The following is a 27275-nucleotide window of genomic DNA, read 5'->3' on the forward strand; positions in this document are numbered from 1 at the left end:
CTCTTGGAATCACATCCAGCAGTGGTTGGAACAGCTCGCAAAAGCAGTAGTGACAGCATAATAAATGTCCAGAGGGACGTTAGATCTGGAGGAAGCATCTGGTCACATATCCCAAAACCTTGTCGATCAGTGAGCTATTACGCACTCTTTCAAGGGTGGCTTTGGGATGAATTGAATAAAGGAAACTTGTTTCTGGACGTTCAAGGAATCAAAAAGAGGAGAGGTCGGTACGGCTGCTTCGAAGAATTCCGTGTACATTTTTATCTATTTAATGGATTTCGCCTTCACGAAGTGTGTCGGCGGAGTTTAGGGTTGAATTGAAAATTTTAACCTAGAGATATGTTGAAAAAAGAAAGTTATATTTTATTAACATGTCGTTATGCATGGAACGGAAAACCCATTATGGTATAAAAAAAAACATGTCATTTTTGTTCTTAAGCTTCAAAAACGTGCCATTTAAACGTCAGACTCGTTGAGATTATGTGGAGCCAGAATTTCCAACAATGTTACAAGCTCAAGATTTTAAAAAAAAAGGAAAAAGAAAATTCTCAAGATAGTAGTATGTTATTTACTTGTTTACAAGCACAAAATCTACAAATTGACAAGTATGCAATAAATCGTGTTTAATATGTGAGGCCACACTCGTTCTATCAAATTATTCCAATCGTGTCGATTATTAGACTTACCTAAAAGCTAGATGAACTGACCCGTGCTTAGCACGAGCATTAAGTTATTGGTCATGATTTATTGAAAAGAAAAACAGAACACGAACATTTCTATACAAACACATTATACAATGAATATGTAGAGTGTATAGATTATACCATACCAAGTGCAGCTTTGCTACTAGCAACAAGTGTCAGATGGATTCCTTATCTTAATGCTAAAACCAAGCTGACATGCTTTTAATTTCATCAATGATTATAAAAATATCTCAAACAACAGCACAAAAACATTTTTCTTCACAAGTAACCAGGACTTTAAACCATAATGGTCCCACCTGTCAAGAACTTCGACTTTTGAAGTACCTAAAACAATGGATAAAAGGAAAAAAGATATTTTAAGTGACAACTTTATTTAAAGAAGAAAATGCCAAGCAGGACATAAATTCTACTGCACCAAGAAACACTAGTATTTGCCAGTTTCACAAGTTTCATCCGTTCTTAGGACATTGAGAACAGAAGTAGAAGGAAATTCAGGCACTTTTGCAAAGACATGTTTCTTGAAGAATTTTGAAGTTCATAGCACATAAGTCAACAATATCAAATAGCAACATTTCTATATTCTTGGACAATAGGTCCCACATACACCTGCAGACACAACAAACTTAGATTTGTATACTAAGATTTGGTGAAAAGAATCAAGCATGAACAATTTAAGCTGTGGCCCTGTGGATCAGAAACTCCAAATATGTTAAAAGTTTCAGTTTCAAATAAACAGACTATGGCACCAATAAACAGAAAAGTGTCGCCATAAAAGATGCACTGTCAGACTAATGACAGAAATTCTGTCAACTAGAACTTGACATAATAAACAGTGCAGTTAAAAGGAATAATATTAGTAGAATCTTAGAAGATATACAGTAATTAATTTTATCAACCTACACTATAGTTAATCTTGAAGTGCTAGAATGCTACAACCAAGTGGCAAGCAGTGAAACTTAACCAGACTTCAACTCCAAATTCTTCATGGTTGAGATGACCCTCCAAGCAAGTTTCTCTTCTCCCATTGACCAAACGCAGCAAAAGTTTACTGCTTCAGATGTGCTATCAGGATTAACATGTATTCTATGCGGACACTTCTCCTTCAGGCAAACAGAGACAATAAACGACTCTATCTGGAGACGGTCTCCATCATTCTGAATGGTTAAATCTTGTAAATCATTTGAGAGTTTTGTGTATAATAAATGCAGCAATGACTGTTTATCAAGCACAGGAGGCATGTTTTCTCCTGGTGACAGAGCCACATCTTTAAGCTCATTAGAGACACGCACCGGACAACAGTGAGCAAACTGAACTTCATGATTTTCTCCTCCTACCATGACCATTAGTTCATTCTGGTGCACAATTTTTGAGTGCTGGCCATCTTTCTGCAAGATGAGTGCCCCTTCAGCTACTCTGTCATCACATACTCGTACAAGAGGCTCAGTTCTCTCATTAAGAATGAAATCAGTGTCTGCTCTTGAAGTTGCTTGTAGAAACTTGAAATTTGGACTCAAAGAACTTTTGAGAAATTCTTTGGATGCATCAGCTTTAATATAGTGAGTCGAGGGAATGCGCACAGTCTCGTTATTTGCAGGATAATAGCATGGGATCCCGAAATCTGATTCAATGCTCTCTTTGAGAGATGCCATCTTCGGCTTTTCACCATGTACAAGTATTACATGTTTGGGTGATAGAAATTTGACCAGATCCATGATTCCCTTTTTATCAGTATGTGCGCTAAAAGACATCTGATGGATCTGGCAAAATCCAAGAAATAGATGAAGTCATATATTTCAAATAATCAGAGCTAAATAACAAATAAAATTCAAAAGAATGATAGTACTTCTATATGTCATAAGCTCAAGTCCTGATAGCCAAAGGAGTAATCCAAAATAGAGAAATAAAACAGTTAAACACAATTTTGAACAGATGGAGAGGAAAAAAAAGGAATCCTCACTTTTACCTCTTATCCGAATCTCTTAACCTTATCTAACCGTATCTGACTTCTTTTTATGCTTTTATTGAGCCGGGGGTCTTTCGGAAACAGCCGTCCTACCTTGGTAGGAGTCAGGTCTGCGTACACTCTACCCTCCCCAGACCCTACGATGTGGGATTTCACTGGGTTGTTGTTGTTGTTGTTGTTGTTGTCACTTTTACCTCTAAGCTTGATCATTAATACACAGTTGATAGTAACAGTTGTTTGAAGAGTCATGGGAGTGAAAAAGTCATCATTGTAGTGGAGAGTATGACTAGATAGAGATACAAAGAGCTACTATGTGATGAAATTAAACAGATTTAATATGATACAATAATAGAAGTACCTGGCAGCGCACATCAATCTGGGTGCTTTCATCAACTTTTACTTTGGTAGGAGTTTTAGCTGACATCAACCCATGTCCTACTGTCCCAACCCCACAATATCTGAAAAATAGGATACAAAGGAGGATAGTAGAACATAAGTCTAGGTAAAATGGTGACAAAAAGGTGGAATAGCAAGGCAGATAGTCCAAATGGTATTAAAGAAAAAAAGTTTATCCCTATAACTAAACGTGTACAAAGAGGAATGCGAAAGCTTTAAATTCTTTCTCCGAGGCAATAACTGAAAAAGTTAACTGATAAAGTTAGCATACTACTGTTCTTTCTGATGTGCTCAACTGAGTGTTACAGTAAAGGGTAAAGAACACAATCAGAATAGGAAGTTTATAAAATGGAATCTAGATGACCTTAAAGCTCCTATATGGGAAAATTGATGGGGAAAATGAAAAATGAGAATGAAACATGAATGGGGAACAAGGAAAAAGCAAAATCCATAAACAGAAAATGAGCATTAAGAATGAAATATTTACTTCCCTATATATGAGTTCCAATTTTTTCTCATTCCCTATGAATTGCAAAAAGTTCAAACCCTGAGCTTCATTTTCTAGTCTCACTTTCCACTTTCTCCTGGTAGTGAAGATACTAACAAGTGCTAAGGTGCAGGAAAGAATGATTGGACTATATTTACAGAACTCTTGACAATCATCAGTTGATGCTAAGAGTAATATCAATCATCTCGACCAAGAAAAATGTACATTGAGACATCAGATCCTAAGAATTTGTAGCGCCTCGCAAAGTTGATGGAAGTCCATTCTCATGATTTTCATTTTACCTTTTCCAAATTGATAATCAACATAAAAGGTAATTTAGGAACAACAATAACTGAAATATGACGCTTAGATAGGGCTGTCAACAGCATTTTGGTAATGATGACAACGTGAAAACTAAACTATAAGTTATTTCTCAAGAGTTTCAGATTAAAGAAGCAAAATGCGGACAATCCAACTTTGCTCACGGACAAATGTTTTGAAGCAGCAAAAAGGGACCAGCTCATGATGACAATCCAACTTTGCTTACTCAACCCATGATTAAAAGACAAAGGCAAGGATGAAGGATACATTAACATTTGAAAATACAATTCTATTTGTCTCAGGACGAGATTTAAATAAAGTGAATTGAAGATGGTACCCTGGAAGTATTATCAGATTCTGTTCGTACGGAGCCCATTGCTTGAAAACTTCAAGTGAAAATCCCCCATTTAGCATGCCCGGAGTAGCAAATAAAACACAAGGTCCAGCAGCATTTATCATGGAACGATCAAAACTGTGGACTACAAAGTACAGGCATCAGATAATGTAATATGAGCATACCAATATGTTTGATACTTCAACTACTAAAGAATATAGAAAGAGGAATATTGTAGTACAAGAAAGCATGGTGACCCCTGTTACTGTTTAATATTTCTATAATTTCCTAAAGCTTGCAATGAGTGATAGAGGAAGCACCATGTTTGAAGTCAAATGCATTGCGTGTTGTCGAAGTACTTTTCACCTTTTGGCTGGTCCAGTTTATGAGAACTTTATAGTACATATTAGCTTGAATAGTCAAACCTGAAAGATTAGTAGCTCAGGATTAAGAATAAGGCATCAAACTATCAAAAAAAACATGATGTGAATCCAAAATGTTTGCAGAATTACCATACCACCAAAAAGATTAATTAAGAGAACTAATATTAGAACCTAGTGTAAAGAATACGTAAAATATTTGTTCAAGGGTAAACAATTGCAGTTAGTCTGAGAGGTGAATTAAGAAGTTGAAAATTTGACGCTAGTCAAAACTGTATAGAAGTCGCAGGAACTAAAAGTTATTATTACTGAAATGCAAATCAACTTTTTGGCAGGGAAAATGTCCGGTAATTGGAGATAGTATGTAACTTTCTCTTAGCTATCTCCAGTAAATCTAAGTAGAATATCCTAAAAGACTCACCTTCTACCAAGTCATAACTGTCTTTCATGTACACAGGGAGGCTTATGTTTTAGCTTTTACATATCAAATAAAATTGCCTTTGCATGCTATACTGCAGACAGCTTCATCAATTCAACAACACTTAATAAATCATACATATAATTACAGAGATATAATTGCACTTGCAGAATTCTAGTTCTTCTAATCTGATCAAGGAAGGACCAGGATTTCAACAAAGAAATATCACATAGCTGCGATGACTTAAGGAACTATGCAAGGAAATCAAGGGAGAAGAACCTGCGGAAAAATAAATAGGAACTTTAAGATGCATCCGCTCCCAATAGTCCTCCAGTAGCATACAGAGCTCCTGTTTGGTGAAGTATAGTGAAGAATAAAATAAATAGCTGTGCTATAATATTAAAGTGCAAAGGAAAGAAAACTGTACGAAGCAACAAGAATAAGGGAAAAACATCAAGAATAAGGGTGAGGAAAGCCCAATATTTATCAATTAAATAATTCGGCAACTTATACCACACATATATATAAATCATTAGCAGTGGTAAGTATGAGATTTAGAGAACCTCGAGACTCAGAAAACTCCTAATTTTCCTTAATTTATTTAGTATTAGAGTGAAATGGGAGCGAATAGGGTGGAATAGAAATAGAGGATACATATAGCTCACCGCCCACTAGTTTGGAATTGAGGTACAAGTTGATTGATTGAAATATATAAACCATTACTTATACCTTGGCACTATCAGCCGTGGGTACTCTTGTTGGACTTCCAAATAGATACAAGCCTACAGAAACTCTTGCAGCATTGATATTCTTAGCTTCTCATAATCAAATATTTGAAACCAATTTGACAGATCAGAGAACTACATGCAAAATTTACTGAAGTTTTGATAAGTTCACCACATCCCTCATTGGATGTCTTGAAACAAAATACCGATCAGAAGTTTAGGACCGTTGGTTAACACTTCAGTAAAATTATGTTCACGTGTCCCCTCCTCCCTTCAGTTATTTGTCACTACAGAAGACCTAAAGCTAAAGTATGTCTTAAACATAGGCATTAAAAAAGCTAAAGTTAAGTTATAGTTTAGCCAAAATAAAGAATAAAAACCTGAGGTCTTCCAAGACCAAATGTAGGGATGAGCACCTTTCCTCCGCTAGCAACACATTTATGAACCTAAAATGATCAGTTTTGGAATTAAAGCGTTTTTGCACATAAATGAATTAAACAATACAATAAAGCAAATTGAATGGGTAAACCAACAAGAATCATCAATATTTTAAAGATGCAGGACTCTTATTGATAGAGATGGCAATAAATACAATTTTTAGACAAGAACCCTCCAATTTCGAAATAGAGAAAAGTGGGCAGAAAAAATATACAACTGAAAGAGATTATGCTGAATTGCAGTAAACAATGAAATGCAGTAAACAAAGAAAACAAACATGTGCAACAACAACAATAACAACAAACCCAGTGTAGCCCACAAGTGGGGTTTGGGGAGGGTAGTGTGTACACAGACCTTACCCCTACCTTTGGAAGGTAGAGAGGTTGTTTCCAATAGACCCTCAGCTCAAAGAAAGATAAAAAGGAGGCAGTAGCAACAAGCATAAACAACAGCAAGATAATAAGATAACCAAAGCTAAAGAAAAAACAAGCAGTAATAGAGATCTAAGAATAAGAAAGTACAAGAGTAGTAATAATACCTCGATGGAAAAGAAATACACCCGACTATCTACTAACCTTTTACCCTAATTCTCGACCTCCACACCCTCCATGTCCTCGGTGAGCTTAAGTTGTGCCATGTCTAGCCTAATCACCTCACCCCAATACTTCTTAGGCCTACCTCTACCCCTCCTTAAGCCCATTACGGCCAGCCTCTCACACCTCATTACCCTGGCATCTTCATAGCTCCTCTTCACATGCCCAAACCATCTCAGCTTCAGTTCTCGTATGTTGTCCCCCACGGGGCCACTCCCACCTTTTCCCAAATGTCTTTATTCCTAATCTTATCTCTCCTTGTATGCTCATACATCCATCTCAATATCCTCGTCTCTGCCACTCTCATCTTCTGGACGTGGGAGTTATTGACTGGCCATCATTCTGCCCCATATAACATAGTCGGTCTAACCACCACTCAGTAGAACATACCTTTTAGTCTAGGAGGCACATTCTTATCACACACAACACTGGATGCGAGCCTCCATTTCTTCTACCCCGCCCCAGTACAATGAGTGACATCCTCATCAATCTCCCCATTACCTTGGATTACTGACCGTAGGTACTTGAAACATGTGCATGCATACATTATTTATTTGATTAAGTCTTAAAACAAAACATAAATTCCCCTAGTTAGAGAATTGTTCAGCATTAGAAATTAATCGAGGGGTTACGGATAAAAGAAAATGCAATGCAATCTCTTTCTCTACCAGCTTTTAAGAGGGAAGCGACGCTTAAACAATTGTACGATTTGTGGGTTCACAAGCAAAATATATTTTAGGAATGGAGTACAGCACTCAAATTGTACTCGCTACTTTAAAGCCACTATGAGCACACCATACAAACTACGTTATGTACTTCAACAACCATTGACATTCGGATACAAAGCATAGGACCCAGGACAAATATATCCAGGCAAGACCAGTGTTGTCAAAGGCGCGCTTAAGCCCTGAAGCGAGGCTCAAAACATGTTGAGCGCTTCGCCTCGCTTTATGTGCGCTTCAGTGTCGTCATCAAGGCTCCAAGACATACTTTTCCTTGCCATTAAGCCTCTCTTGAAGAGGTGACACTAGATGATTGATATTTCACTTTATCGTGATGTTTTTACAATTTCTTTGTCCATATATTTGGTATTCATGCTTACTATTATAAGTCTTGGACAAAACATACATATATTTGTAATTTTGCACCATTGCGCTTTTTTTCACTAAAGCCCACACTTTATTTGCGCTTTGCGCTTAAAGCCCCAGCTAACCTTAGAGCTTTTTTACGCTTTTCGCTTTTGATAACACTGAGCAAGACCGCTAGTCCTCTACAAACACTCACAAGCATATTCTGTCACAGCAATGTGTTATAAGCAGAAATCAAAAGAAAAACATATGTGATATAGGAAAAAAGAATCAACTCCATTTAGAACCAAAAGTATCATACTGCTTTGAGAAACTCCCTCTCCCGAGCAAATTTGGAATCACGGAGGGTGGCTGCATAAGTTGACCTGTATGAACAAAATTATGAGTGGAGATCTTTGCAGCTAAAATTTTCATTTTTCAAAGTTAGGATAATAATTTTTGAATTTAAAGTGATAATTATAACTTGTCTTGAACAGGCTGTAAGGACAGATTACAAGTATGATACCACCAACTTGGACTAACACAGGAAAAGGGGGATATTATATCAGGTTCAAACCATTTCACACCAAAATGTTTTAGCCAAACCACTTAGCAAGAGACATAAATTCTGGCAAGAACTAACATCTGACTTTGGTGCTAGTCGTCTAACATTGTTAGCACTTAGCATACAACCATTACACAAAAACTACATACTAATTTTCAACATTTCACCAAATATTGAATCTTACTTTTTCTTTAGTGTGAGCTATTTTTGAGCCAATCCTAGCCAAAAGAGCATCGAGATCAGAAAACCGATAGGTCATTGATAAAGAAATGGACCTTGGACCTAACTCAATCCCAAAAGCTAGCTCAAGAAGTGAAGATTGCTCAAGATCATATAAGGAGTCCATTTAAGGAGTCCAATCTCCGTTCCCACAACCAATGTGAGATTCAACACCCCCTGCACGCCCATGACTGGACATCCAGACCGTGGATAATATAAGATGAGGGCCCAACATTGTGTAAACAATGAATTGGGAAGGGCCTGGCTCTAATGATGTTATAACTAAATGGACCTTAGGCTTACTCAATCCCAAAAGCTAGCTTAAGAGATGAGGATTGCCCAAGACCATATACGAAGTCCAATCTTCGTTACCCCAACCAATGTGGGACTCAACAGTCATCAATCCACTTGAGCTGCATAAAATCGTGAAATAAAAAAGAAACTGGAAAAATGATCATCAAAGTTGATATAGACTAGAGTCTAAATATTTGACCAAGATTGTTTACCATAATTTATTTATTTTTTTGCAAGGTATGTTTACCACGATGTATATGCAGGTGATTTTCTAGATGGTATCTGCTACTTAGAGCCCGTTTGGATTGGCTTATAAGTTGCTTATAAGCTGTTTTCAGCTTTTTTGAGTGTTTGGCTGGCCAACTTAAAGTCATTTTGTGCTTAAAATAAGCTCAAAAATATAATTGGGCCCATTTGACTTAGCTTATCTAAAGCAGCTTATAAGCTGAAAACAGCTTATAAGCCAAAAAAAATAAGTTAGACTACCCCAACTTATTTTTTTTAGCTTTTAAGCTGCAAACAGCTTATAGGCATAAGCCCATCCAAACAGGCTCTTACTCTGTTATGACAAGGTCCAGCTGCAGCCGGTCAATTTGAGCAGCTCCAAGATGTCTCTCAGGCATCATATTATAATCTCCAGTGTATACTATAGCAGCATCGCCCACTTTAGCATAAAACATTGCAGCACCAAGAACCTAGACATAGAGTTCCATATTCACAACATCAATATTGATTGACCTTATTCTCGCTCTATTCTTTTTGTGTATAAGATATAGAAGGGAATTGAGTTGCACATTCACAAAAAGAAATGTTCATGCTTATATATAAAAAAGATTTCAATTGAAGATATCTAAAACTTTGATAAGAGAGCTAGTTTAGAACATAATGAACTAGCAGGGATATCACACAAATTTCTTTTCCATTTCATCAATCCAGAATCTCAATTTTACTCCTTCATGTTTTTCTTTTACACTTGTTGGTTGGTCAAACGTCTTCTACATGAGATCATCCATGACATCACATATGCCATATTTACTAGGAAACAACGAAAGGCAGACAGCAGCAATATAGAGAAGAAAGACAGTATGTGCATACTATTCTAAGCTCAGGTTTATAACTACATTCGCATTGAGTAACTTTGTTTCCAACAATGAACTTGCAGCTAGCTTTAGAAATCAGGTTATCTTTAATGCTTTTCTTTTTCCACAAGTCAGTAAGCCAATGTAGTGGGGAAATCCTATATCTGTATGTGTATATACACAACAAGTCGAATGGTGTCCAACCTTCCTGATTGATTAATTCTGCTGGCAATATATTTCGCAATGTCACTTTCATAAGTAGCATCTCTTCTCCTTTCATTGTTTAAGACATTGGGTTTTCCAGGCTGCTCTTTTCTTTTTGTTTGGTGATAATGCTGTGTTGCTGCTTTTATTAACTTCCAAATGGGAAAAATTGTTCTCACTCTTGTTGGAGAAACTGAACCAGGAATAAAAGGACATACACAGCTCTACTTATTGACATAGAATATATATATATAGTTGCTTGCCGCTTCCAAGTTGAAGAAATAGCACAGAAAATATGGTGTGCTTCACACAGCTATCAAGTGAATTAGCAGTATCTACTTGCACTAACACAAGAGCGAGAGAGAGAGGGAGATTAGAAGAGTCAATCAACAGTCTGCCTATGCTTCAGACATGTAGGCCAGTTGGAAAGGAAATAATCAATTCCAAAAAGATGGAATATTAAATAAAAATAGCCATTTTAAACTTGAGAACACTTTCCAATCAAACCAACTTAAAGGAGAAGAATCAGTTGCAATAGACTAGCTTCCAAGTAAACACCTAAGATATTACTCTCTTAATCTTCATTTCCCTTTCCTCTAAAAATTGAAAAGATGATATACCTAAATCCCGTTTATCCAATTCGTAATCCTTTTCTAACATTATCTGCTGTGTGAATTAAGTTAATGTGGCTTCTTCTTCCTTCGTTAATTGATATTCCCTTTTTTCACTTCAGATTGAAAAGAAAACCTATAGGTCGATCTGCCTGATACCAAATGAATGCACATGAAAAAAGTTATTGGAATGTTTTTGCAAATGAATGAATAGTTTGAACCATACATGTCCAGCATAGTATGCTCGAATTTGAAGGTCTCTATCAACCAACACAGTCTGCTTCAGATCCACTGCAATAACTGCACACCGATTACAAAAGTTAAGTAACAAGTCAATTTGGGGATCAATAAGAGGAAAGATGCAAAAATTATTATTAGCTGGGGATGTCTACTAAATTACATACAACAGCTGCATTTTGTTAGATCCTCAGAATTCACTTCACTTATCAATCTAATTTTGCATGTGCATTAAATTAATATTGCTGATTATAGAAGCTCAATCAGCAATCTCTTGCCAACTTTAAGGAAGGCAGAATACACAGATAGACACATAAACGTGGCCTCCATTGTCAATTGACATTTCAACTTTCCTAGTGACCAAGTAGACACCTCTACCAGACGTGAACAACCCCGTTGGGCAGACCTGATGCATGTGCTAAAAGCGCGAGTGACGTGGCACAGTAACAAATAACAAGGCGACACATGTAAAAGAAATTACAAAGAAATATGATATATTTAACTGGGAAAAAAAGAAGGAAAAATTAAAAGAACCCTAACACAAATCCTATCTTTCTTCTTTGTCCCTGCCCCCATCCCCCCTGCTTCTTCCCCTCCCCTCTCCCCTCCTTTTCTTCTTCATTCAAACCTCTTCCCCCTCTAACATAAATACATAATCCCCATTTTATATAAATTTTGCTTTTTAAAAGTTAACTAATGCCTTTTTTCTAGTTCTTTATTCCTATCATGGTACAACAAATACAATTAATTGGACTGAGATAGAATATTAGTGGATTGGTGTGGCGGTGAACGATGGCAGTGAGTGGCGTGGGGCAAACATTGCTTCGGGTGGAATCTTGGTGGTCGTCAGCGGCGACTCATGGAGTTTTGGATCAAAATCCGTTCCCTGCGTCTGCGACTCCTGCGAGAAAACTGCCAATTAAACCAGGCCCAGTTAGGCCATAGTCTAAGGTGAGACCGGAAGTGAAGATTTGAGATGGAGTTCTTGGTGTTAAAATGGGTTGTTTAAAGGTGTATTTGGTGTTGTCCTTATTGGGGTGGCGGCGAGAGGGTGGTAATAAGGTTATGGCTTGTCCTTATTGGGTGGCGGCGAGAGGGTGGTAATAAGGTTATGGCTTGGTTATGATGGTGGCAGAAGGGTGGCGGCAGCTACGGCTTGATTTGAGCTGAAGAAAATGGGGTCCACATGAAAAAAATAAAGCAAAAATATAACTTTAGGGGCCTTCACCCGCTAAAAATTGTGTGAATATCAAACATTTTTCCATGTTAGCGTGAGGGCTTCACTAGATACACCTAAGTCAAGTAGTCTACTTGCTCACTAGGAAAGTGAAGTGCCAAACTGACAGTGGAGGCCATGTTGAAGTGTCTATCTATGTATTCTGCCTTAAAAGAATCTAGCTTCTCTTGCCAACTTTAAAAGAATCTAGCTTTAATTTGGCAATTTCATAGAACACCTGTACTTCAATGAGAACCTTTTGTTCTCCCTTTATATATTTTGTTTCCACAGTATAACTTTAGCATGAGGTATTGGCAAGATGTTATAATGGATAATCCGTCTCCACCAAATGAATCAATCTCTCTATTATCTGCGTGCCTAAATGGCTCAATGTGTGAATGCTGAGTTGCAGACATGCAAAAAGTTCAATAAGATTGAATGGTTTCAACAGTGGGCTTCTTGAGGCAGCACATACAAACCACTGTTACTGCTATGTGATGCATTGACGAAGACTGATGTCAGCAGTAACGCATTTAACATAGCTATCATACTAGACTGATAACTAGTGAAAATACATAAGAAGCTCGTGTAGTAAAGGCGACCATTAGAACCATTGAAACCACACTAATGGTGTCTAGAGCCTGCAGCAGCTGATTTGATTGGGGAAAAAACAGAAAAGGTTGTGTGCATTAGTCAGAGGTCGGCTGAGACAGCAGATTTGACCAAACTAGACAGAAAAGGTTTGTCCATTAGTCAGACAATGCAACTCAGGCAACCATGTGTGGAGTGGAAAATCCCAATTATTGTCAGTTGGCTTTTATCACCAATATATATGCAACAATTGCAAATGGATCCCACTTTGCACATGGTTTCACTTTTCAGAGAACTAATAGTATATTAGAGTTGTAAGTGTTTATGTCATTGATACACAATATATATTATCTTATTTCAACATGAGAGATCATAAATATGCTCAATCTAACTTTACTTCATCAATAAAAAAAATAAAAAAATATGCTCAATCTAACTTTCTTTTGCTTCGACCCAGACAAAGTTGGTATAACTACTGAGAAGTTAACTTGCCTAGTTTACAACTTTAAAGGAAGCACTATGAACATATACTGCAAAGTGGATGAAATTCTAACCATTTTCCACCAATTACTAGAAAAGTGAATCATACTATAAATAGGTCAAGGGAGTGGACTAGTAGGAGAAACGATACCTTTTTTCATGCATTCCGCAATATTCTCAGAACTAAATAGCTCTTTCTCTCCCCTTCTATCAACCATCACTTTGCGATTATCTTCCAGCAATAATGGAGCCAACGCTTTTGTTGGATACTGAAGGATGAGCAATTAAAGTTGATCACAGAGAGTAGATCATAAACTATGGCAAAAAATAGGTTGAAGAAAATCCAAGTACACATATTCTTGCTCATTCATAACATTTCTAGCAAAAAAGAAATTGGATACTAAAAGCGTCCATTACATGGCTGATAATTACATATCAGATGTGAATAAAAGAGGAACTGAAAATATTGCGCAGAAACATGCAACAAAATTTGGAACTTTAAAAAAATATCCAGACATATCTGGACTGTCTGTAGGCAAACAGCTTCCAATTATGTCATACATTTGTTAATTCGTAACAGAATATCTCCCTAATCTCTTGATCTACTCTGATGCTCAAGTATTTTAAAGGAAGTTTCCAGATATATGTCCAAAACAGATCTCTTTTTGTGCTGATTTTAGTTCACATTTTATTTTCACATTGTCTAATTGATGTAGACAGCAACTCGTAACATTTTTTATAGCAATCACCATAACATTCATTTTATTTTTTTTAATTCATATCGCATTTTGATAACAAATGTATCCCTAATCTTAGGTATATTTGGTTTATTACATGTAAATAAATATAAGATAGATTTTTTAATCAGAACAATTTCTATGATCACGAGTAATAGTTTTCCTGGATAACAGCAAAATTCCGTATTTGTTAGTATGGAGAGAAAATACAACGTCACTTCAATACACTTAAGGCAGCTACTTAAGTGGTTGAATATGCATTACTACTAAAATACTAAGCCATATATTTCAACAATTTTTGACAATAACTTGTTGATGTAGAAGGCTTGACATGCCACTTGCAAGTAATGTCAATTATCAAATTCAGAGATCTGTATACAATTTCTAACACAATAGAATATTTGATTACAGTTCAAAGCTTTGGAATGAAGTTTTTATATTTTTTTTATACAATGAGTTTTGCCTTAATTCAAAGCTTTTGCATGAGATACTGCCAGTAAGATTTAGTCCAAAATGTAAAGTAAATGGCTAACCTGCTTCAGTTATTTATTTACACCCTTTCTTTTTTTCTTTTCTTTTTTTTTAACAGAAGGTGAGGAACAATGGGAAAGGAATGCACTTCAGAAAGAAACGCAACAACGAAAAAATAAAAACGAAATGAGCTTCCATATTCCTTTATGTTATTGAAGTGATTAGGACTATAAGCAGGCTAGAAAGGAAATACCGTCATGTATATGGGGCCATTGTACCCACAAACTTCAGTAAAATATGGAAGAGCTCCGATATGGTCTTGGTGGCTGCAACCAAAGTTCATTAAATCAGATCAATAGAGTTAAAAGGTTACGCTTACATTACTAGAACATAGACATTTAACTAGGGATGTGACTCACCAAGCTGGAGCAAATTTTCCCCACATCTCTAAAGCGGGTCATCCATTCATTAAACTAAACTAAAGAGTAAACTTTCGCTAAGTGACTATGACATATACACATAATAGGGTCTGCTATTTGTCAAACTGGGGCAAAAAAATTCCCTGTCTCTAAAGAAGTTCATCGCATATCACTAAACAAGACCAAAGAGTAAAAGGTTACAAAGACACCATATAAACAAGGGATGCTACACGCCAAGCTGGGGCATGCCTTTCCCTTGTTGCTAAAGGGGTTTATAACATCCATTGAAGTAGACCAAAATATTAAAAAGAAAAACGCACTATGATATTCAGTCAGAGGTCTCTATAACAATCATCCTTTATAACAACATTAACTATAAAAGCCGCGTGTTTTTAACCTATTTTCATGTTATGTGACTCCCTCCATCCCAATTTATGTACTAATACTTTTCGCTTTTCGAGAATAAAAGATCATAATTTTTTCATATGCCTTTTAAATATTTCAAATTATTAATTATGGTAGCTAATAGTACTTTTTACATAGTTTCCAAATATGTAAATTTTATTTCCAAAAATTTAAAGATTCTATGTTCAAACACACGATCAAAATTAAGAAGTTTGAATCTCGAAAAAAGCGAAAAGTGTCACAAATTCAGACAAAGCGATTATATTATATGTTCTTCACAGCATTTCGCTATAGCAACAAAAAAATATCAGGACAAACAACATCTTATAAAGAGGTTTGATGGTACACACAACATATGCTAAGGAGTATGGCAGAGTATCATGCACAACACGGTCTTTCCCTTGTTGCTAAAGGCATTTATTAAAATCCATTGAAGTAGACCAAAACATTAATAAAGAAAAACGCGCTATGATATACAGTCAGACATCTCTATAACAATCATCCTTTATAACAACATTAACTATAAAAGCCAAGTCTTTTTAACCTATTTTCATGTTATGTTACTATAAAATACTATGTTCTTTACAACATTTCGCTATAGCAGCAAAATAATATCAGGACAAACAACGACATTATAAAGAGGTTTGACAGTATACACAACATATGCTAAGGGGTATGGCAGAGTTATCATACTAATGTGTGATGATGATGCATGAAAGAGCATTGGTGAAGTCTCCAGTCTTAGAGATAAGAGAGAAATCCGGGTATCTGCGATGATCGACGTATCCTAAATGCATCCCGCAATCAAACATTATCTTCTTTCCATTTATAGTCACCACCACACAGCTCTTTCCCACCTCCTGTCCTGCCCCTGTAACTCATTTCTGTTTCGTTAAGGCATTTCATCAAACATGTTGCAGACATATATAGCATGTTTGACCAAGCTTCTAAAATTAACTTATTTTGAAAAGAACTTTATCAAAAGTGAAAAAAGTATGCTTTTAGTGAGAAACAGTTTGTGTTTGGCCAATTAATTTAAAAGCATTTTTGAGCAGCACATTTTCAAATGTATAAAGCTAATGAAGATATTTACCGACGTAACCTAATATACAATACTATTACACAATATTATACTTAGGGAAGCATCATACATAATGTATCAACCTTCTATAAGTGTATAAAAGGTGTTACTTTTGGACACCCAAAAAGTTTGACCAACCAGGTTATACTTAGTAGATCAAAAAGAACAATAAAATCATGTATATTGCTTACCCAAAACTAAACATTCGATAGGCATGTTTGTTTGTTTTTCTCCTTAACTTTTTGTTGCTTTGTAAAGCTTCCATCAAGAAAAGGATTATTATTATATTAGCAGGTTTTATAGGCGGGCCATAGTAACATTAGGGCGAGGAAAATGACAAAAATAGTTACTTATGTTTAATTGTATATATTCAAAATAGTCCCTTATCTTTTTAAGTTTGTCAAAACAATTAGTGGGCGTTTGGCCATGAAAACCAAATATTTTTCAATTTATTTAGAATTTTAAAGTTGGAGTTAAAAATAGAGTTATGTTTGATTATAGTTTTTGCAAGAAATATTTGGTTGTTTGAATGTATTGAAAGTGAAAAAAGTACAAAAAACTGAAAACAGGTTTTTAAGTGTTTTTTAAATTTCAAATACCACTTCAAGTTGTATTTGAAATTTTTATGGCCAAACGTTGATTTTCAAATAAAGTGAAATAATTTTCGGGAAAAAGTGAAAAATTATTATGGCGAAATGGGTCCTTAATATTTTTAACGGAAAAGGGCCTAAAATACCCTTGAACTATTAAATTTGGTGCAAAAATACCCTTCATTCACCTTTGGGGCCTAAAATACCCTTATTTTTAACGGATTCATATCAAAACCCAATTAATAATTTCATTCATTACGTGGCAGCTTCTCATTGGTTAATAAAATAATTAACTTAAATTAATTAATCCCCCATTTAATCCGATCCAACTAATAAGTCCTATCCACCCAATTAAATCCTCTTTTGTCCATATCAAAAGAAACTCTCGAACCCATTCAACTAATAAGCCCGACCCTCGAACAGTGCCGACATTTGAGTGGTGATTCAACCAATACATAAAACAAGGAAAGAAACGGTGTGTTTCTGTTTCATGGTCTGTTTCTTTCAGTGTTTCATCGTCGTAATTTCAACTGAAAATGACGTATTTAATTTCCTTTAACAAGAAATCTCATGTAGTCAAATTCTGGTAAGTCTTCAAGTGTTTCGACGTAAAGGTTTATCAATCTAACAGATGCTTTTTATGTTGAGTTAATTATTGGTGAATCATGAATGTATGACGCAACATATACATAGCAATGCAAAAAAAAAATAAAAAAATATTACTTTTACAGGGTGGTGTTTGACTAATTCTACTTTGAAAGTTTGAACTAAAATAAAATAGAAACAATGTGTTTCTGTTTCATGGTGTTTTTCTTTCAGTGTTTCATGTATTGGTTGAATCACCATCCAAATGTCGGCACCACTCGAGGGTCGAACTTATTAGTTGAATGGGTTCAAGGGTTTCTTTTGATATAGAGGATTTAATTGGGCAGGTAGGACTTATTAGTTGGATCGGGTTAAATAGGGGGATTAATTAGTTTAAGTTAATTATTTTATTAACCAATGAGAAGCTGTCACGTAATAAATGATATTGTTAATTGAGTTTTGAAATGAGTCTATTAAAAATAAGGGTATTTTAGGCCCCAAAGGTTAACGTCAGGGGTATTTTAGACCCCAAAGGTTAACGTCAGGGGTATTTTAGGCAGCAAAGGTGGATGGAGGGTATTTTTGCACCATCTAATAGTTCAAGGGCATTTTAAGCCCTTTACCATATAAATTACCCTCGAACTATTAGAATTAGTGCAAAAATACCCTCCATCCACCTTTGAGCTCCCAAATACTCCTGTCATCCACCTTTGAGCCCCCAAATACCCCTGTCATCCACCTATGGGGTCTAATATACCCTTATTTCTAACAGCCCCATGTTGACACCCAATTTTGTCTATCCTTTCGTCCAATTTACATCGTTAAGCTTCTATTTATTAGATTATTAATTGTATTTTTTTATCACAACTTGTAGTCAAATTTCTTGATGATCTCTATTACTATTATTACTTTTATTATTACTATTACTACTAGTACTACTACTACTACTACTACTACTACTACTACTACTATTATTATTATTATTATTATTATTAATATTATTATTATTATTATTATTATTATTAATCTTGAACTTGGACGGTTTTTTCAAACAGATTCGGGTCCAAACTTCTGTCATTTTGTTCTTGGCATATTAGATGAATAGAGGAAAGTTTCGATTTCGCAATTAAGGTGGATATTAAGCTATGATTTTTATGATTACTAGTAAGAAATTAAGGTGAATGAATTAAGGAAATAAAGTGGAATGGAAAAGAGAAGAGAAGAGAAAATCAAATTAGAATAAATGAAAGAATATAAAAGGCACAAAGAAAGGGATTTTGTAGCTGTGGAATTTCGACGAGAATCGGGGAATGTTTGATTTTAACGAAATTTAGAGATGACGGGGTCTTAGGAATTTTGAGTAAATAACAATGAGTTATGGATATTTGGTTTTAGGGTAACCTGATGCCTTTAGGGATTTTTAGTTGGAAAGGGATTACGGGCTGGGTAGAAACTTTAGGAAATAGGTGAAAAAAATTATTTGGTTTATTTGGGGAATATATTAATTTCAAATAGATTTTCTCGATTTCCATAATGATAATAAAAGTAGAGGGACAAAATATTTGGTAAATAATTTTATCACTTGTAATAATAAAGTAATCATAGAAACATAACGACAACTATAAGTGTGACGCTAATACAAAAAATATGTTTAAATAAATATTTATAGAGATGCGAATAGGATTAACACTGCAATTAAGCCAGAAGGAGAATAAATGCATGAATGATTTTTTTTTCTAGTAAAACAAAAAGGTAGTAGTAGTAGTAATAATAATAATAATAATAATATTTTAATAATAATAATAATAATAATAATAGTAATAGAGATCATCAAGAAATTTAGCTAAAGGTTGTGATAAAAAAAATATAAATAATATTCTAATAAAATAGAAGCTCAACAATGTAAATTGGACGAAAGGATGGACAAAATTGGGCGTCAACATGGGACTGTTAGAAATAAGGGTATATTAGACCCCATAGGTGGATGTCAAGGGAATTTGGGGGCTCAAAGGTAGATGGAGTGTATTTTTGCACCAATTCTAATAGTTCGAGGGTTTTTTAGGCCCTTTTTTGTTTTTTTTTTTTTTTTTTGTCTTTTATGACTTAAGTCCTAAATTTTGTTACGTTTGTACCAACATTCTCATTTTAGCCCTATAATTATTTCATTTCGAGGTATGAATGAAAATTCTCTTTATTATCTTGGCCCTAGTTGCAGTTAGTTTTTTTTTTTTTTGTTTACCCCTCTCCCAAGGGGCTCCCCTTTTGCTTCCTTGGGGACTCGAAATCACAACCTTCAGATTGAAGATGGAGGGTATTTACTAGGGGTACTTACTATCTGAGCACTAACTCCTCTTGTCCGGTTGTAGTTAGTTTATCCCCAATTTATTCTTCTTTTTCTACGTTAAATTCTGCATCTGCTCAAAAAGCTCACAAAAGTCGGGTGACAGATACATTTGGTGAGATATCTTTTGATTATAATTTATATGTATCTACGTATCTTTTAAATATTTGAGCGTGTTTTAATTTCTCATCTATGCGAGATTCTCCTTTTTACCCTTTTCTTCTTTCTTTTTCCTTCTCTTTATATTTTATCTAACTGTGTATAGGCGTATTTCTTTCTTGTCATATTTTTTTTAATAATAAATGATAGCCAAAGGACAGATCAATGTTTAATAAATCTAAAATACTGGAATAATAACTTCATTTCATTATCCTTTTAAACACATCAAAGAGCTATAGAACATACCAAATAATTCACAAAGATGTTGAGAAGGATTTTAGAGTATAATTCGAAATGACAAGAGGTAGTATGCAATTAGAAATTCTGATTCTATAACATTGCATATACATTGATTTATCATTACTATGTTTTTAATGAAAAAAGCACAAATAATTGGGGCAACTCAATACAATCAGTACGGGCCTAAAACCAAACTTAATAAAATGTCATAAAGTTTCTAATAAAATTAATGTACTTTTTATTTGAAGTTCACTCTTTTCATATTCTTTTTAACTGTCACCAAGAATCTATCGAAAACAACCTCTCTACCCACAAAAGTTAGAGTAAGGTATGTGTACATCCAATACTCTCCCCATAACTTACTCGTGAGTTTATACTGAGTATGTTGTTGCTAGGTTAAAATTATAAATTTATCATTTTAAGAATTAATTCCTACAAATATCTCTTTCAATGGACGATTGGAAACATAAGATTCTCAAGAAAAACAGTGAGTACGAATGCATTAAATACAATTTTTTTTTAACATAGAAATTCATAATTTATTGTCTATTGACATAGGAATTCATCAATTCTTCTTTCCAAAGTTTCAAGTTTTAATTTTAATATCTCTAGTGGTTGATTGTAAAATTGTAATAAGCATGCCGATTCCTGTACTAGCTGCATTTTGGTTGTGGCAAGATAGAATTCTCTCCAAACATGGAAGAAGCACAACAGGTGAAATATGGTTGTGCTTCTGACTTAGGCTTTGATACAAGTCTGCTTAGCAATTAACAAGAACGCAATTCAAGCTATCAAAGTTGAATTAACCTTTTGGCAGAACATTTTGAGTGGCAGTGCTTGCGTGGTTGTATATAGCTTGTCAGCATTTACTTGGCCTATTTTTTTCCATCTTATTTGCAATCTATATTTGTAATCTGCAGCTCAAGTACGATATGTCAATATACGTTTCGCCCCCTTGAATGTGTTTCATTGTTTGTTACTATTCTTGGTCTAGATATCTCAACTAAGGTTGAGTATATGTGGTCGTATAACTTTCAAGCCTGAAGCAGCTAAATTTTGTTGCATCATGTAGTGGAGAATGTTAAAGCATTTTACAAACCTACGATTATTAATGCTCTTAAGTGAGCAAAGTCTTCATATCGTAGAGAATCCTGAAACTGGTCCGGGTTTAGATAAATTGATATAAAATCAAGTACCGTTCACAATTAAAGCATCAATTGATGTTTGAAGCTTTCCATAAATTAGCCGTTTTACAATAAATGCAGAATATATATATATGGTATTTTTAATTGGTTATTAAAGTTTTTGAAGGGAAATCTATCATTTTACGTCTTACCCGTATCTTCTGGTAAATGTGATCATTTAATCTTGTAGGCATTTCTAAAGACACCCATCTTGTGGGCATCATTTTTTATCTTGTATTAATGTATATTCATAATCACTCAGTCACTCCTATATGAGTTGTTCTTGACTTGCTTCTCATTTTGATAAATATCTTTTTCTGTAACCCTCCTCCATTTAGCCATCTATTATTAACTCTACAAGTTAAAAAGTAGAATAAACTAATGTGTTTGGAGAAAATTAACACTACAAAATCAATAATAGGTGATGGAAGGATGACTATCTAACTAATGACCTGTTGCCGGAGAAACCTCCTCAGGTGCAGAAAATAATGGGACTAATACAAAAAGAAAGAGAGAAGAAGAAGACAATGAAGTGGTCCATACACCTTTTTAGACAGCTGGCACAAATGTACAGCCCATTATGATTTTCCTTTTCCTTTATTATTTTCATTGTAATTATTTAGGTAACTTTAGTATAGCCAATAGTTAGCTTACAACTGTATAGTTAGTTATTTCCATTTGCTATATATACATGTAAAAACAGTAAAGAAATACACACAGAATTGAAAAGCTTCCGCAAAGTTTTCCTTGTCATTATTTACTTTTTCATGGCATCAGAGCCTTTGTCATAGGCAAATTGCTTAATCTTTTTTCTTTTCTGCTTGTTCTCTTTTGCTACTCATTTTCTACTTATTTTCTTTTGCTTTAAACTCATCATGTCAACAACTGAAAATGTTGATGATAATACTACTGATGCTACTATTACTAATAACACGATTAATCCACCACCTGTTGGTGCTATTGATCCTACTGTGACTGCATCACACCAAGTTGATGCATGTCATCCATATTTTTTAACTTCTTCTGATAATCCTGGCATAAATCTGATAAGCTTTGATGGAACCAGTTATGGAAACTGGAGGAGAGGAGTTCTTATCTCTCTTTCAGCAAAAAATAAACTGGGTTTCATCAATGGGGCTTGCCGTATGCCACCTTCAAACTCACCTTTACTTGAACAATGGAAGAGATGCAATGATATGGTCATTGCTTGGCTCCTTAACTCACTCAGCAGAGATATCAATGAAAGTGTGATTTACTCACAAACTGCTGAGGAGCTATGGAATGAGCTTGAAGAAAGATACGGTCAAGCTGATGGAACTAAGCTTTTTCAGCTACAAAGAGAATTAAACAGCATTAGTCAAGGATCCAGTGATGCAGCTGGATATTTCACAAAGATAAAACGAATTTGGGATCAACTAAAGGTTTTAAACACTTTTATGATTTGCAGTTGTGATTGTAAGTGTGGAGAAAAAACACACAACATCAAAAGTTATGAAGATCAAAAGTTAATTCAATTTCTTATGGGGTTAAATGATGTCTACATGGGTGTAAGGGGAAACATTCTAATGATGAAACCTCTTCCTTCCCCTGCACAAGCCTATTCTATCATTTTACACCAAGAGAGTCAAAGAGAGGTTCATTCTAATTCTCCTACAATTACAAAGTCTTCTGCTTTCATCAACACTGCTGGACAGAAATGGAACCCACAAAATAATCCACAAAGTTACCCCCAAATACTCAGGAAATCAGAAACAAACAAATTCATCTGTTTATGGGGGGAACAAGGATGATTTGTTTTGTAGGTATTGTAAGAAAATTGGGCATCTTAAGGAAGCCTTCTATAGGCTAATTGGTTATCCTGCACATTACAAAATCAGCAAAGAAAAGAAACAAGCAACACAGCACGCAAATGCAGCAGTAGCAGGTCAAGCCCCAGATGTTTCAGCAGATGCTATCTCTACTCTCATAACAGCACAGGGTTTTTCTAAAGGGCAGTGTGAACAACTAATTCATATGTTTAAGTCTATGCAGGGAAGATCTAAAGGATCAAACTCTGAATCCATTGCTACAGCTAACCTAGCTGGTACAAATCATGCTTGTTTGCTTTTCACTTCTTTTCTTTCGAAAATAACTAACTCTCCTTGGATTCTTGATACTGGTGCTACACAACATATGACTTTTAAAAAAAATCTTCTCCATGACATAAGAGTTCTACCTTCCCCTATTTCAGTCCATCTAGCCAATTCACATAAAGTTAAAGCCTACTCCATGGGAAGTTTGGTTTTGACCCCAGAACTAGATCTCCATGGAGTACTATATGTATCAGATTTTACTCAAAGACAACTTAAATTTGATCTTTTATTTACTGAAGATGGTTGCATTTTACAGGAACCTTCTCTGAGGAAGGGATCAGTTTTTGGTGATGCTACTGGAGGACTCTACATGCTAAGGGAAAATACTTCTACTTTGGATTCAAAAGCTACCAAGTATGTTGTCCCAGTTTCTAGTATTTCAGTCAAAAATAAGTCTAGAATTTTAGGTTCTTCTCCTTGTTTTTCAGAGTCTAGTTGTGAAAAGGCTACATGCCCAGTCCTCTTGAGTCCTGTTTGTGATACAGATTCAAGTATGAATAAAAGTGTTTCTGTTTCTAATATCACTGATCTGAGCAAATTATGGCATTGTAGACTTGGACATTTACCTTATCATGCTATGAAAAAAAATTAAATTCTTGCCTATATTCATCCCTAACAATAAAGAATTTCCTTGTGAAGTTTGCCCCATGGCCAGACAAACCAAGCCCCCTTTTCCCACAAGTTCAATTACTACTAAACAGTGTTTTGAGATGATACATATAGATATATGGGGACCCTATAAGACACCCACTTATAATGGAGAAAAATATTTTTTGACTATAGTGGATGATTTTTCCAGAACTACTTGGACCTTTCTACTTGCTACTAGATCCAATGCCTTCTCCATTTTAAAAGCATTTTTAAGTCTTGTTGAAAGACAATTTCACACAAAAATCAAAGTAATCAGGTCAGACAATGCATATGAGTTAGAAACTGGACAGATTCAGAAGGAATTTTTTTATTCTCAAGGCATAATTCATCAAACATGTTGTGTGGAAACCCCTCAACAAAATGGGATTGTTGAGAGAAAACATAGGCACCTATTGAAAACTTGTAGAGCCTTACTTTACCAATCTCATGCTCCTAAAAAATACTGGGGGGAAGGGATACTTACTGCTACACATCTCATTAATCGATTTCCTTCTTCAGTCCTTAAAACCAGGTCACCCCATCAAGTCCTGTTTGGGAAAGAACCAGATTATTCCTACCTAAAGCCATTTGGATGTCTTTGTTTTAGTTCTACTCTTGCACGACAAAGGGATAAATTGACACCTAGAGCTCTGCCAGCGGTATTTCTTGGATATCCTTTTGGGCAAAAGGGATACAAGGTTCTTAATTTGCAAAATGGGACAATACACATTTCCAGAAATGTAAAATTTATTGAAACTACATTTCCTTTCTCCTATGGTTCTCCTATGTCCAAATTATTCCCAGTATGTTTTCCTTCTTCTGATGGACCTGCTCTTGACTCAGGCTCACATCCTTCCACAACTCCTCATTCTTCTCCTATCACTACACCCTCACCTCCTGATAGTCCTATTATGTCTAGCACTCCTGATCCCACGATATTTACCTCCTCCTCTTCTTTTCCCACTCCTACACAGGTGGAAGTATTGCCCACAGCATCAGAGGAACCTCCACGCAGATCTCAAAGGGTACATGTTCAACCTAAGTATCTCTCAGACTACATTTGTGATTCTGCCTTTTCTGTTATTTCATCTAATCCTCCTTTACTTCCTTTTTATCATTTTTCATTTTTTGCTATGTCTTCACAAAATCAATCTATTATTTCTTCTACATGTCAAATATCAAACTGGGTAAGTTTAAGCAAACTTCACGTTGAAGGATTAAAAATATAAGAATTTCATAGATATGTGAAGTTTAGGCTTCGATTTCAAGAAGTGAGAAATACAGAGGCATTTCAATATTATTTTTTAAATACAATGACTGCCTAACATGAGAAGAGTAGGTTTAACTAGATAGTTGGCAATAATTGCTACTAGTAAATTATTGAATTTTAATTTATAATCTTGCAATTAAATTGTAATCTTTTGATGATTGAACCGTCGTCTTAAGCAAGCGTGAACTTTTATGATTGGAATGAGACACCCATGAGATTTTTTTTAGATAAAAGTTTTTGAGTTAAATTAAGGGTGTGCATGATTTTTAAATTTTTCATATTTGGTTGATCACAATTAAAAAAAAAAAATCTAAGAAAACAAGTTCTTAAAAAATAAGAAAAATGACTTCCTTGAGAAAAATAAGAAAACAAGTTCCATAAATTACATTTCATTCCTCTCCATCCTGAAATACACCCAATTCCCCGCCCCACCCCCCGCTCCTCCCAATGCCCCATAGTCCCCACTTTCTCCACCTCCACACCCCAACCCCAGCCTCCACCTCACCCCCATAATCTTTGCCAAGATCTTCTATAAATGTTGTTGAAATAATATTTTCTGCATGCTTATCAAATATCAGAAATTAAGTATAAAAATCACTTATTCATTGAAAACATTTTCTTTCATACGAAGTACACAAGGCACCCAAAAACCATAATTCTAGAGTGGGAGCCAATAATTGCTTTCTTTAAATTTCTCTTTTCTGTTATTAAATAAAGACTTAAAAAGTAAATACAACATAGAGAAGTATAGAGAGTTAGACTGATATATTATCTAACTTCGAATTGATGTACGAATGAACTAAATTGACTTCCTATTTATAGAAAAATTGAAACTGCTATGTAAGCTACTTTCAGGACCTGCTGCTTAAGCTACTTGAAAGAAGTTGCTTGCAAGCTGCCTGTGTGATTGCAAACTAATCCAATTACAAGCTTACTGAAAAATTGTGTATCAAAATGGACAGTCACGATACAATGCATATATAAAACCACTCAATTATTTCCATTTTTGATATTTTGGAATTACAATGTAAATAGAAAAAAGAGGAGGAAAAACAAACTGACAAGAGTCTTGTGCAATTTATTTCTACGCGTCTCTCGCTTTACACTTATCCTTCTCCATTTAAAGACCTCCTTCCTCTTTCACCCGAGAAAACGACATAAATAGTCCCTTATATTTGAATGTAGCTTCAAAATTGTTTCTTAAGGATGCACTTAACAGTTTTAATCCTTCAAGTTGGTCACAAGTTAACATAAATGGTCCCTTATATTTGAGGATAGATCCAGAATAGTCTGTTAGGTATGCACTTAACAGTTTTGATCCTTTAAGTTTGTCAAAATTTAACACTTTTAGTGTCTGGTAAAATATTTATCGAACTCTATCTGTTAGATTCGACAAGTATGTTGGAGATTAAAAATATCAATTTTCGACAAACTTAAAGTACCAAAACTATTAGTGCATACTTAACATAATATTTTGAACCTACCCTCAAATATAAGGTACTCCCTTCGTCTCAATTTATACGACACAGTCTAAAAATAAATAGTATATTTTCTTGTTTTCACTAAAAGAAAAAAAAAAAGAAAACCAAAAAGACAATCACTTATCCTAAACAAAAAGACAATCACTTATCCTTCCCTATTTAAGACCTCCTTCCTCTTTCAACCCCCCCCCCCCCCCCCTCCCCCCTTCCCAAGTGTTTCTTTCTTCA

At 35.0% G+C, this 27275-nt stretch overlaps 2 protein-coding genes across 2 annotated transcripts; one reads left to right on the top strand and one right to left on the bottom strand.

Moving 5' to 3' along the window:
• Positions 1–1411: 1411 nt before the first annotated feature.
• On the bottom strand, positions 1412–16774 carry LOC132613683 (cleavage and polyadenylation specificity factor subunit 3-II). Its single transcript, XM_060327824.1, has 13 exons — positions 16627–16774; positions 16048–16225; positions 14784–14856; positions 13474–13591; positions 11025–11098; positions 9463–9599; positions 8149–8212; positions 6109–6174; positions 5283–5352; positions 4526–4630; positions 4209–4350; positions 3026–3125; positions 1412–2461 (listed from the first exon to the last, which is right to left on the bottom strand). Exons 1-13 carry the CDS (start codon positions 16649–16651, stop codon positions 1661–1663), a joined length of 1953 nt encoding a protein of 650 aa, XP_060183807.1. The 5' UTR covers positions 16652–16774; the 3' UTR covers positions 1412–1660.
• A 5635-nt stretch (positions 16775–22409) lies between these two features.
• Positions 22410–26484, top strand: LOC132613313 (uncharacterized). Its single transcript, XM_060327334.1, has 4 exons — positions 22410–22955; positions 23131–24157; positions 24816–25483; positions 26422–26484. Exons 1-4 carry the CDS (start codon positions 22410–22412, stop codon positions 26482–26484), a joined length of 2304 nt encoding a protein of 767 aa, XP_060183317.1.
• Positions 26485–27275: the final 791 nt, after the last annotated feature.

This window comes from Lycium barbarum, chromosome 10 (genome assembly GCF_019175385.1).
Source record: "Lycium barbarum isolate Lr01 chromosome 10, ASM1917538v2, whole genome shotgun sequence".
NCBI classification, from domain to species: domain Eukaryota; kingdom Viridiplantae; phylum Streptophyta; class Magnoliopsida; order Solanales; family Solanaceae; genus Lycium; species Lycium barbarum.